Source organism: Sinocyclocheilus rhinocerous, unplaced genomic scaffold (genome assembly GCF_001515625.1).
Source record: "Sinocyclocheilus rhinocerous isolate Xijiao unplaced genomic scaffold, SAMN03320098_v1.1 scaffold1243, whole genome shotgun sequence".
Taxonomy (NCBI): domain Eukaryota; kingdom Metazoa; phylum Chordata; class Actinopteri; order Cypriniformes; family Cyprinidae; genus Sinocyclocheilus; species Sinocyclocheilus rhinocerous.
The window spans coordinates 134,547-147,776 of record NW_015626033.1 but is presented as its reverse complement, the minus strand read 5'-3'; the positions used below and the strand labels follow the sequence as shown (position 1 = coordinate 147,776).

General features: G+C 36.1%; 1 protein-coding gene across 1 annotated transcript in view; it reads right to left on the bottom strand.

The window, feature by feature from the left end:
- Positions 1-4,119: 4,119 nt before the first annotated feature.
- Positions 4,120-13,230, bottom strand: part of LOC107706935 (decaprenyl-diphosphate synthase subunit 2-like) — a 33,755-nt gene continuing 24,644 nt past the window's right edge. Inside the window, exons 5-9 of the mRNA XM_016510793.1 lie at positions 9,446-9,520; positions 7,844-8,005; positions 7,584-7,712; positions 6,945-6,980; positions 4,120-4,548 (exon numbers count right to left, since the gene is read on the bottom strand). Coding sequence (XP_016366279.1) covers positions 4,393-4,548; positions 6,945-6,980; positions 7,584-7,712; positions 7,844-8,005; positions 9,446-9,520 — 558 coding nt within the window. The 3' untranslated portion in view covers positions 4,120-4,392. The remainder of the gene's footprint in view (positions 4,549-6,944; positions 6,981-7,583; positions 7,713-7,843; positions 8,006-9,445; positions 9,521-13,230) is intronic.

Below are 13,230 nucleotides of genomic sequence, written 5' to 3'. Positions count from 1 at the left end.
TATATTATTTTGTGTTCCACAGAAGGGTGAGGAAATTATCACAATTTATAAGCAGTAAATTTCCTGCAGTTCTAGCTCAAAATCAATGCTTTACTGTCAAGTGCACTTCTATGTGACAAAAAATGCATTATTATATTACATTTGTTACATTTGCCTTGAATTCAGTAATATCTATCATTTTTTGGTTCTGTCCTGTTTTATTTATTCGTTTTTTATTCCAATTGAAGGCCCTATAACCCACCAAAACATTCACAGGGGACTTTGTGGGCCGGATGGGCTTGATTTTAACCCACACCCCCCAAGGTGACCGAACGTGATTTTGAGGGGGCCCTATAGCAAATTCAGTGCACAGGGCCCAGAATTCCTAGCGACGGCCCTGACTGCCAATTTACCAATGAACTGCCGTCTAGTGGATATGACAAGTACTGCAGGGCAAAGATGCGTTGTTGTATTGTGACACGTTTTGCTGTGAAATAAATATTTACTTTTATTCAAATTGATATATTGTCATTATTTTTTATTAACATTTTTTTATTAACAACGTATATTTACTGTTTGTTTGTTTATTTATTTTATTGTTGGAAGCAAAACAATCACGCCAATAAAGTACTTTGAAATTGAAAAATAAAATAATTCATATCCATATGCGCATCAAGGTCTAATTCAACTTTATACAGTAGGCTATATAAAAATGTGATGATCTATTTATGGGTGACGTACATTGTTACAAACTCAAACCACAACACAACATACGCAGCATAAAGCAAATAGGTGAAATATATTCACTGCTGCCCTCGATCTCGCGCGCAAACGCACACCTCTGACTAGGTTCTCAGACACTCATCAGCGGCACCCGATGTGGCCAATGTCCGTAACGCGCATTATGTCTGCATTAGTGATGTCTGCATTAAGTCACGGAGCCGTGGCTCTTTGAGATGTGGGTGTGATGAGGCACCGGTCATTATTCAGGTAATGTGGGCTGTTTGATCCATCACGCGCTCATGCGAAGACGCTCGTGCGCAGTGAACTGGGAGTCTCGCGCTGCTCGTTAAAGACTCATTTCAACATGCGCTCATCTCATTTTTTATCTCAGAGAAAGAATTGCATCCGTCAAATCGAGAAAGGATAGCTATTTTAGTGCCAAAATAAAACGGCATTTCAAACGCCTGCAGTACTTCAAAAGACTCTTAAATCCATTTTCATGTATTCTGTCCTCTAAGCTAAAACGCCAATATAGTCATACTTGTTTTAATAATAAATTGTTGGATAAACACACACAGAAAATAAAATAAAACTGACAGCCATAAGTCAACTGTTATCCTGTTGTTTTGTTTTTCATATCAGTTAAAAATGGTAAAAGTCTATAAGCACACGTGACAAAATGCATGAGTCACACCATAAACAAGAGCGCTTCTAATTAATTTTATTATAGCCTAACAAAGACCTAAAACCCCGACATTAAAAATTTAGTTTCAATGCATGCACACCAGATCTAGGTGACTGATCTCGGACCAGCCTCCTCCAGTCCTAAAATAACTCACACAGACCCAAACACATAAAGGAGGCGGAGAGTCGCCTGTCTGTATGGAATAAATGAGTGTTGTAATAGTTTTGAGCTTTGCTGAAGTGGAGCTGCTATCATACACACACTCTCTCGCTTGCTCTACCTGCGCAAATCCAGCCACCATTTCATCAGGGGATCGGATTGCCACGGCCTATGGAAAGTCAGACATACACACAGACTTAAGTTTATGACCGTCAGTATCATCACCCTGTTTTTGCGCATAGAAATGATTTTTGCGATTTGGCGAGTCTGACCCCCATAACATACACACACAAACATACATATACCTGAATATATATTTAGCCTATATATTCTTAATCAATAAACAGATGCAGAGTCTTAAATGGTAAACACTGGAGTTATCAAAACTGTCTGTTTGAGCATTCTGACCAGTAACAGTGGCTGAACCAATGGCGTGAGTTTGGGCCGGGACTATTGGTTTGTGTGACCAATGGCAGATGGGAAGTGTTTGGGGAAACCTGCTTGGAAACAATCCTTATTTGTATGCTCCTGCTCAGCTTTGCAAAGTCCGCGGTTTTCCCGCGGAATTGGGCTACACTGTTACTGTTGGTTAAAGGTTTGACATATTTCATAGATTTTATTTGATGGAAATACTTGTTTGAATTAATTAGCTCTTACTAGTTTATATTTTACTAATGATAAAACTGTGGTATATAACTCTTAGGGAGCCAGTGAGCAAAATTGTATGACAAGGAACAAGAAGAAGAAGGTATGCATCAGAACAAGAACTTAAAACTCTAAATATCTGTCAATCTTAGGGTAAGATGATTTTATTAAAACTGACATCATATGTTTAGATGTGTATGTGTATATATATATCTCACTACTATATGTGTGAAGTTGAAATTTTCGTGTAATGCATAACAGTGGCTGTAAAATATGTGATTTATGTATGGGAGTGGCATATTTTGTGTTTTGATATTGCTCTAGTTTTGGGCTGGTTTTTATGCAGATAGCAGCCCTGCTAGTTGAGTAAAAATTTCACCTCAGCTTTAAAAAAAGAAAGAAAAAAAAACATTTGAGGAATCTGAGGAGTGTCTATCAGTTCAACAAAACAAGGACAGCAGTGTTGCTGAATCTGCTTAAGTGACTTTGGGCTTGTTTTTTCCCCCAGAAGTTGCTTTTAGATTTGAGCAGTCATGGGTTGCGTTCTTGGGCATATTTCTATAATACAATTACTTATTTGGGCATATTAGTGGTTGCCTCTCATAGAACAAAACATATGACGACTTAATCATTATTTTGTGTGTGACAATGTTTCTCTGTCTGTTCCCACATACTGACTGGCACTTCTTTTACCAGTCTATTTTGATATTTAAATAATTTGATTGCAGCGTCTTTATGCCATTACAAGCTGCTTTTGATGAAACAATAAGACTTTTCTTAAATAATACAACCAGGGGTCATCTGTTTTGGGCTTAGTTTTTCAGACTGGGTTGCTTATTTTGGGCTTGTCTTTCAAGCCAGGTCACTGAAAGACAGGTAACAAACTAAGTTGGCAATGATCAACTAACGAAAATTGCCAGAAAATTCAATAATACATTGATTTCTTCCAGTCTGTGAAGTGTTAGCTACGACTGATTAAATGCAGCAAGCTTCCACACAACTAATTAAATAGTGATTCGAACAATCTCAAGAGGTATAGAGACCCCAAACCAACAATCTCCTTAAAACAAAAGATCAAAAGACCTCTCATGACCTTTCATACTGTTCTTCTGTGCTTAGTTTGATATTTGGATCTGTGATAAGGAATTCAGATCACAGTGACACTAATAATAAAGTCTGAACAAAAGTCTGATCAGGGCAAGACAGCACAAAAGTTTGCCTCTGACAGGTGTTGTGTCTTCGTAGGTTTTCATGGGGAGTTTTCTCAGGTCTGCTTGAGGCCAAAATGAATTTTTCATGTATGACCAGAGGGCTGTCCCGCTTCTACCAAGCAAACTTAGTGTAATATCCTGCCTACATATCCGAGGCCAGAGAGAGACATGGGAGGAACTCTGAGCTACTGATGTTCCTGCATGCATGTTCTTCCCTTTCTGTCCTTCAAGCAATTCAAGTGTGTGTGTGTGTGTGTGTGTGTGTGTGTGGCCCGGCGGCTGTCGGCAGTGACCGTCACTCACCTACGTCCCACTTCACACCCTAGTCGCCCCCCCAGTGGTCACCCGGGAAACCGCAGGCTGCCCAGGCGCGCGCCAGTCCTCTCGCTGAGCTGATCAATACTGCAGCATTTCCTGCCCATTCACTCAGGTCACACACTCACCTCATTAATTATTACTGCCAACACTGCTGCTGGAGCACCCCGGGCACCCACAACACACACACACAAACACACTCACAAATTGTCATTGGTTTTCGGACAAATATTTTGGTTAATGCCACCCCCTATAATACCAATACGGTTCTCTATGGTTTCTCTATATTACAGTGATATCAATAATGTTTGTTTGTCTTCTTTAAAGTGGTGTATAGAAATACTGACTTCTGTTAAATACTTCAGGGAATCGTAGAAATTTTAGAATAAAGAGAGACATTGATTTTTTTCAAAAAGACATCTCATTTTATTTTAAAAGATAAAGCTGATTTGTTGGCTAAATGCATAGAGTGTGTATGAGTCCGGTAAACTCGACTGTGTGCGACTCAATCAGTTCCACATAAAAATCATCATCTGTAGAGCAGGTGGGAACCGCAAACACTCCAAAGTAAGTCCTCTTAAAACAGCACCCCAAAAAATCATGATCAACCTCCAGCATTAATCAACTGCATCAAACGAAATTGGATTCATATATACATCCAGATTGAAACCACCTTCAGAACTTGGTGACCGCGCACGCCATGTTTTCCAGTGCTGACCGAGCTTCTGAGGGTGGGAAGCACTTCACGGCCTCTAAGGCCTTGTTGCCGTGGTAACTGCACAGGTCAAGCGCCTGGCTCACGCCTCTTTCCATCTTTATCAGGCCCCGGAGCTGGAGAACACGCAAGAATGAGGAAACATTTTAATATCACTCCATCAAACTGATGAAACTGATGTAGCAAATGTAATATTCTTTTAACCAAATTTAGAGGCAAGGAACCATTTAAAACAGGCAATTTCTACAGATTAACAGGGTTTGCTTGCAAAACAAATGATAGTAACACTATAATAAGGTATAATAATGTGATTGGCATCAATAACAAACAATAAATACTTCTACAGCATCTTGGTTAAATGTTAATTTGTACATACAGTAAAACATTTTTAATATTTCAAAATATATAAATTAAAATGAGTTAATATATGTGTGAACATAAATGAACTGAGCAATAATACATTTATAAATTAAGATTAACTTGGATTAATAAACAGTGTAAAAATGTTGTTCAGTGTTAGTTCATGATACCTTTTGCATAAACTAATGTTAACAAATATAATCTATTATTTAAAAGAATACACTAATATTCAAAAGTTTGGGGTCAGTAAGATATTTTGATGTTTTTAATTCTGCTTAATGTTTTTGTGTAAATTGTGATTTTTTTTAAAGATTCTATTATGAATAGAAAGTTAAAAGAACAGCATTTTTCATGTTTTTTTTAATAATGTAAGTTACTAATGTCTTCAAAGTCACTTTTGATCAATTTAATGCATCCTTATTGACTAAAAGTATTAATTTCTTTCAATAAAATCTTATGGGCCATAAACTTTTGAACAGCAATTGATCTATATTATCAATATATTATTAAAAATATATGATCAATATGTCGTAAGTAACATACCAAAATATCACAATAATAAAAAATATACATAATATATTTTTAAACATATAAATTATTATTAAATGAAAACCCAGAGTATTCCACACTCTTCCTCACTCAAATGGTCTTGTAGTCCTCCACTGTCACAAACAAACATGTTTTGCTGGAGGCCATTTTGCCAAATGAATTCTGGGATGTGTTGTGCTAAGAAGCCCTTGGGGGCCTCGAGTTAAAAACAGCAGAAGAGACCTGCTTTCACTAATGTGCGTGAGAGAAAGCCAAAAACAAGGAGACGGAGAGAGACGTGGATGTGGGAAAGGTAGATGATGACATCAACTGATTTCTCTGATTTCTCTTGTTTCTATAGCCACAGTTTTCTTTGACTTCAATATGCTAAACAGCTTTGCTCTCTCTGTCTCCTCTACAAATAAACCTGCCACTCTATCCCCTAATATCCTGTTTCTACGGCGACCCGAGCTGCTTGTGCCCTCCTCCTCTTCCTGCCCCCTCCCCACCGCCTCTAACTGTCTCCCTTCTTTCTTTCTGTCTTTCTTCTCCTTCTGACTTTGGAAATCAAATTTCTGAACTTGCTATCAGTTACAGAGAACAAACACCTCCTATCGGCTCACTCAGGGCTGATACCACCAATATTCACAGCACTAGTCGATCAACGTGGGTTTTTCAGTGACCGATTCTTAAATTTTTATTTAGTATGCCTCAGATTCACACTTGATTACATTAACTTACGCACATAAATTTAGTAATTTCCTTCTACTGTTTTTATACTGAGCAGAGTTGTTATAGTTAACTAAAACTGAAACTAAAATTAAAACCATTAAAAAACCTTGTTACTTGAAATAAAATAGTTTAATTTTTCATTTCAGCTAATTGTTAAGGCAATATTTCTCATTTTAATTTAGTTTAACTTGATGTATTAAAAAATAATTAAAAACTAAAAAAAAAATATATGGACATATATAAAAAAATTTATACAAATTACAAAAACACAACAAAATTACAAAAACTTTAACTAAAATTAAAATGAAAACAGAAAATATAAACTGAATCAAGATAAATAACACTGATACTAAGCTAATGATATTTTCTATTCCCTAACCCTTTTTGTTTGCCTGTTTTAGACTTTCATCAAGATATTATTTAGTATATTTATTAAGTTATTTTCCTGGAGACTGTTTTTTGTCATATTAATAGGCGATTTAAGGTTTCGCCATCTTATAAAAATATATATTTAAATAAGCATGAACAACTTCAAATTTATTTCTCATACATGAATTAACTTCTATTTCTGTTTGTTTGTAAACATCCACATACACACTGGGATCCTGGGAATGATTTCGTGACTCCTGGGGAATCGATTTGTATCATAAATGTATGAATGTTTCATCAGAAGGATTGTGGCTGAAATCATTGATTAGTGGTTTGACCAGGAGGATTGATTTCTCTTGAATTCGATAGACAATCTCACTTTTTCATTGGCTAAATGAAAATCATCAATTGATTTAGTCACTTTTACAGTGAAACACAAGTTGTCTGAATAAGTAGACACTAAAATGAGGCACTCGTTACTTTGTTTTCCCTCTCCCTTAATCAAAAAACAGGAGTCGCTTACCTTTGTGTAATCAATCTGTCTAGCCATATTCTGAACCTGAAATGAAGAGAGAAAAATGTGAATCCAGAGAACGTCATACTGACACAATGAAATCTGAACCGTAATGGTGTTTTGCTACCAGTCTAGAGGCTAAAATCTTATTGAATCACTTCAATTAATGATAAATACTGAAATGAATATCAAACATAATACAGTAAAACTGGCTTAACTGTCTGCTAGCTGCCTTGAGACATCACATAGCTCACATATATGACTTTTTTGATTATATTAAAATTGGAAAATATTTATGCACCATGGCACTACACACTACAGTTCAAAAGTTTGGGTTGGTTATGTTTTTGAAAGAAGCATATTATGTTTACCAAGGCTGTATTTATTTGATCAAAAATGCCGTAAAAGCAGTAATTTTGTGAAATATTGCTACAATTTAAAATAACTATTTTCTATTTAATATATTCTATTGTATTTTAAATATTTATTATAATGTAATGTATTCTTGAGATGGCAAAGCTGTATTTTCAGCATCAATTTAATTATTTTTTTTTTTTTACATTTTGTAGTGAAATTCAGTAGGTGAGATTCACCAGGTTATTTTACAGATCACACAGCTGCAAGTGTTCTGATATGGATGTCTGGTACCTGTTTTAGCTGGTGCCGCCATCTCTCAGGTCCAACGATCTGTCTGTGGAAGACTACAGGAGCCGAGTCCAAACTAAACACAGACGGTTCTGACCCGCTCTTCACGAACGGCTGTAGATCAGAGTTCAGCTACAAAACACACATATATCACACACATTTTTTTAAATGAGCTTTCTACACAAAAGAATGTAACTTGATAAGACAGCATACAGACAAACAGCTTGTGCCCACAATGCACTTGTGTGACTGTGCGTACACACCTTGTGTCCCAGAGCGAGGTGATTTCCGTACTGAAAAGCCAAATTCTGAGCCTCATTACCATGTCTGGCCAGCTTCATCGCTGCCTGACAACTCTTGGCAAGCAAAGCACCATGGGACAGGAATGTCTGGTCTTCCCAGGATGCAACTGTTAGACTGCCCTCCTTCAGAATACAGAAAAACTCAATTAAATAAGCATTAGTGTATTATAAATACTGGTATGTACATTATTCTTTAAAAGCTTGGGGTCATTAAGTTTTGTTTTTTTGAAAGAAATATTTACTTAATAGACAAAGATGCATTAAATAGATCAAAATTGATCAGTGACAGTCAAGATATTTATAAAAGATTTATATTCCAAATAAATTATTTTGTTTCCACAAATATACTAAGCAGTACAACTGTTTTCAACATTGATAATAAGAAATGTCTTCGGAGTAATGAAAATTCAGCTTTGCCATCAAATAAATTAAAAACATCATAAAATATATTAAACTAGAAAAGAGTTATTTAAAATGCCAATATGTCACAATATTACTGTTTTTGTTGTATTTTTATCAAATAAATGTTGTCTTGTGAGCATAAAAGAATACACTCAAAAACATAAAAAAAAGTCTTACCAACCTCAATTTTTTGAAAGGTGTTGTTTTTCGAGATTATTTGGGGAGATAAAATAGATCATAAACATACCTCAAAAGCACAGAAAATGTATAGAAAACATTGAGACTGTTCAATTCCCAAGCAAGCAGAATGTTTCTAGAAAATTTAAGGATGCCACTTTAAACCAAACAAGAGAATAAAAAAGAAAAATGAAATGGTGGTATGGCGGTAGGGGGTTGGTGAAACTGAAGGAGGGAAGGTGATGCAGACATCTGCTCGGAAACGTCTCCTCTAAAAAGGGTAAAAGAAACTTGAATCTCTCTCTCTCTCTCTCCCTTTTTCTCTCACATAAACGTGGCCTTCTCCATCACTTTTCCTCCTCCTGCTCTCCTCACACAGGAAACTTTGTCATTCATTATTTACTGTGAGCAGTTTGCAGATGTTTTAAGTCAGTCTGTGTTTCGCTTGTTTGGAGATGTTTTGCTTGTCCAGTCTTAGCTCTGTTTTGAAAGCTTAATCTTAGCAATGACACATTTTACGTCTCATAGATGGCACGTGTTTATTAAAGCAATAAACCAGAGAGGTTGTGCTTTACAGTAATTTACATGACTTTGAGCGGTTGCTTTTATAAAATAGGTGACATAATGGGAATATAATAAAAGACAATGTTTCATAAACAGACAATTTACTGTTCTGTAATGTTTTTGAAGGAAGTCTGCAATGCTCTCCAAGGCTGCATTTATTTGAATAAAAATACAGTAAAATATTGTGAAATATTACTACAACTTTTATATATTTTAAAATAGAATTTATTAATGTGATGGCAAAGCTGAATTTTCAGGAGCGTTTGCTCCAGTCTTCAGTGTCACATGATCCTTCAGAAATTGTAAAATGCGGATTTAGTGCTCAAGAAACTTTTTTTTTTTTTGTCAATACAGTTTGTTTCCCACATAATGCCACTGGTGGCTATATGTGGTAAATGCAGTGGGCTGAACGTCTCTTACCTCTGCAGAAGTGGAGCTCTCGTGATAGATTCCTTGCACCACATCTCCAATTGCACTGGAGATCAGCTCCACCACCTAGAACAAACATAACATTATAACACTTAGGCTAGCAAAATATTTTCGGTTACACTTTATTTCGATAGTCCACTTTAGACATTCTATTAACTATAAGTAACTTTGTCACTACACACACATACACACACACACACACACACACACACACACACAGTCTACTAAGTCAGGATCCCACTCAAGGCCGCGATACATAATACAGATCAATCACAATCAGGGGGAAAAATCGCTTTGCTGCTGAGAGGGAACGTCTGATTTCCACAGCTAATGCTCTCACGCTAACTGAACCGCTAATGCAAAGGGGCCTCGCCCTCATTTACATAGACAGAAGCTTTAAGAGGAATATGCGTTCAGGCGGTTCTGGCTGGGTGAATGTCAGTTACATCAAGGGACTATTAAAAACTGAGCACTTAAAATATATTTTTAATCACTTTTGCTAATTGTAAATTCATCTGTGGAAGTTTGACTTGCAGCTAAAGAGTCAGATCTCTGATTGGCTAGACATCCTGTCATTCATTCACTACTTCAGTGGGTCAGAACAGAGCGTGTGTGGCTTTAATCACGCTTCGCTGAACAACAGCTTCAGTTTCACACAAAATAGGATTTTTACTCACACTCTCTTCAGTATGTGTGTGTGTGTGTGTGTGTGTGTGTGTGTGTTCACTAAAAACGAGGCTCAAAATAACCTTCTGTCCACAGCTGCTAATGGCGACTGAATTTTGAAAATTTATCAAGCATATATATATTTCTAATTGCATATTATTTCTTTTTAATTCAATGTATAGAATTTTTACTTAGTATTAGTGTTAGTGCATATATAAATACTGTGTGAAAGTTTAGGGGTTGGTAAGAACACTTTAGTATAGGGAAAATTTCTTACTATTAACTAGTTGCTTATTAGCATGCCTATTAATAACATATTGGCTGTTTATTAGTATTTATAAAGCACATATTCTGCATTACCATTAATAACTATTAACAACTATTAATAAGCAGCAAATGAGTAGTTTGAGGCAAAAGTCATAGTTAATGTTTTGTTAATAGCGAGAATTGGACCTTAAAATAAAGTGACTGATTTTTATTTCATCAAATATAGCAAAAACAGTAATATTACGAAATTTTAAATGTAAAAATTTTAATATTTTTTAAAATGTAATTTATTCCTGTGATGCTAAAGCTGAATTTTCATCCGTCTTCAGTGTCACATGATCCTTTAGAAATCATTCTCATATTGCTGCTCAAGAAACATTTCTTATCATCAATTTTGAAAACAGCTGTGCTGCCTAATATTTTTGTACAAACTGATATTTTTTTGTCAGGTTACTTTGATGAATAGAAAGTTCAAAAGAACAGCATTTATTTGAATTAGAAATATTTTGTTACATTGTAAATATAATCCTTGCAGAATAAAAGTTTTTTCTTTAAAAAACAAACACACACACACACACAATTACTGATCACAAACTTTTGAACTGTAGTGTACATGTCTTCATCTGTCTGTTAAAAAAGTTTACATTAGCTAAGTTCAAACATCTTTGTTACAGTGTACATTTGTGACAATTTGAGCCAAAATTAGACAGAACCAGACAAAAAAGGTAAAGATTAAAATAATAATAATAATAATAATAATAAATACAACTTTCTTAAATCCCTAAACTAGAATTGAGGCGGCCATTGAGGCATCAAAATATAGTAAACAGATGAGAGATTTCCACTGTCATCCAGCAGGAGGTGCTATAGAACACGACAATACTTACTCCTAAACCCACTATATTACACAACACAATCTATCTAAAGAGAGTGTGTATTAAATACTCAGACAAAATCAGGTGTGAGTCCCAACTAAGATGTCTGGCTGTCTGAATGCTGAGCTCCTCTTGAGAAAAAAAAACAAAACAGAATCTGTTATTTATATTAGTCGCCACAATCTGCTGATCATCTAAATGCCCTGCAGTCATTTCCATGTCCGCTCATGCACGCATTAAAGTGGGCTCAAGTGTGCGTGTGTATGTCTGAGGCTATGCAGAAGGAAAAGAGTTTGTTTTCCTCCACGGGGAGAGCTGCATTCTAGAGCCGCACTTGGTGACAGATCCTGTCAGCATACTCCCGCTTAGTGCATCTGAGTGTGTCTGTGTGTGTTACCCAGACACAGAGAGATGAAATGTTAGGGTTTGTAGTGCAAATCCCTTTTTACTTAGTCTGTTAATATTATGATATGACAAGTGATTTCCTCTAAAACTGTGAATCCCAGTTTAGGTGTACTTAAAGCAGCACTATGTAACTTTTGGCGCTCTAGCGATTAATAAACAGAACTGCACACATCCCGCGGAAGAACATTCCAACCAGAGCTACTTCTCTAAGTTCCTTTTCAAGGGAACTTCGAACTGCGTCCTCTAGGGGTCCTCTAAGATCTCGCTCTCCGTGCTACTAAGCAGGCCGCCTCTGCTATGGGCAGATCCATGGCGGCTATGGTAGTGACGGAGAGACATCTGTGGGTGAACCTGGCAGATATCAGGAAGAAAGAGAGGGGTTTTCGTCTTGATGCTCCAGTTTCGCCTTCCGAACTTTTTGGTACCCCCGTTGAGAACCGTAGTGATTCGGAATAAGACAAAAACGCGGTTTGGAAGATGAATTCATGATGATGTACTCACTCATTATTTACATTTTGCAAATTTTGAACACAGAAAAGGTTACATAGTGCTCCCATGATTCCACACTCAGTCACGGCGTCATCAAACTACGCCTTTGTCTATTTGTTTATTTTGAATACGCGCCCTCTAGCGGCGAAAATTACATATTGTGCCTTTAAGCAAGTCTTGGAAAGATTTAGCTTTGGCTTGGTAAATCTATAAAATGTGAGAATCAAATGAGAATCAAATGATGTGAGAATGTTGATTAATTACACTAATGTTCAAAATTTAGGGGTCAATACATTTTCTTTAACAAAACTCATAATTTTACTCCGCAAGAATGCATTACATTAATCAAATGTGTTCCAAAAAGTTCTATTTCAAATAAATGCTGTTCTTTCTTTCAAAAATAATGTAGTTTTTAAAATAAAAAATGTTTAGGCCTATATGTTTCGAAAATACTCAGCATCACAACTGTTTTATATGGAAGCCCGTTTCCGCCACTGAATAAAGATTTTTTTAAAAGGTTATTGCGACTTTTTATTTCACAATTCTGACTTTTTTTCTCGGGATTGCATGATACAAACTCGCAATTCTGACTTTTTTTCTCAGAATAGTGAGATATAAACTTGCAATTGCAAGTTATAAAGTCAGAATTGCGAGATATAACATCACAATTCTGACTTTTTTTTCTCAGAATTGCATGATATAAACAATTGAGAGAAATAAAGTCAGAATTGCGAGAAAAACTGAGAGAAAAACTCACAATTTTGTGAGAAAAACAGAGAAAAATTGTGAGAAAAACTCAAAAGTTCTCGAAAAAAATTAAAATTCGGACTTTTTTCTCGCAAATGCAAGTATAGGGCCTTTCGCACCGCGGGAACCTTTTCATAGTACCAGAACTAATTGTGGAACTACCCACTTTTTGGCGTTTTCGCACCGCCGGAACTGGGTGCGATTTTAGTACCGGACTGCCTTTTTCGAGAACCAAATTAGCTCCTACTCCGGAGCAGGGTCTAACCAGCACAACTGGTACTAATCGTGACATAAGTAGACATTGATTGGCCAAACGCATATGAAAAC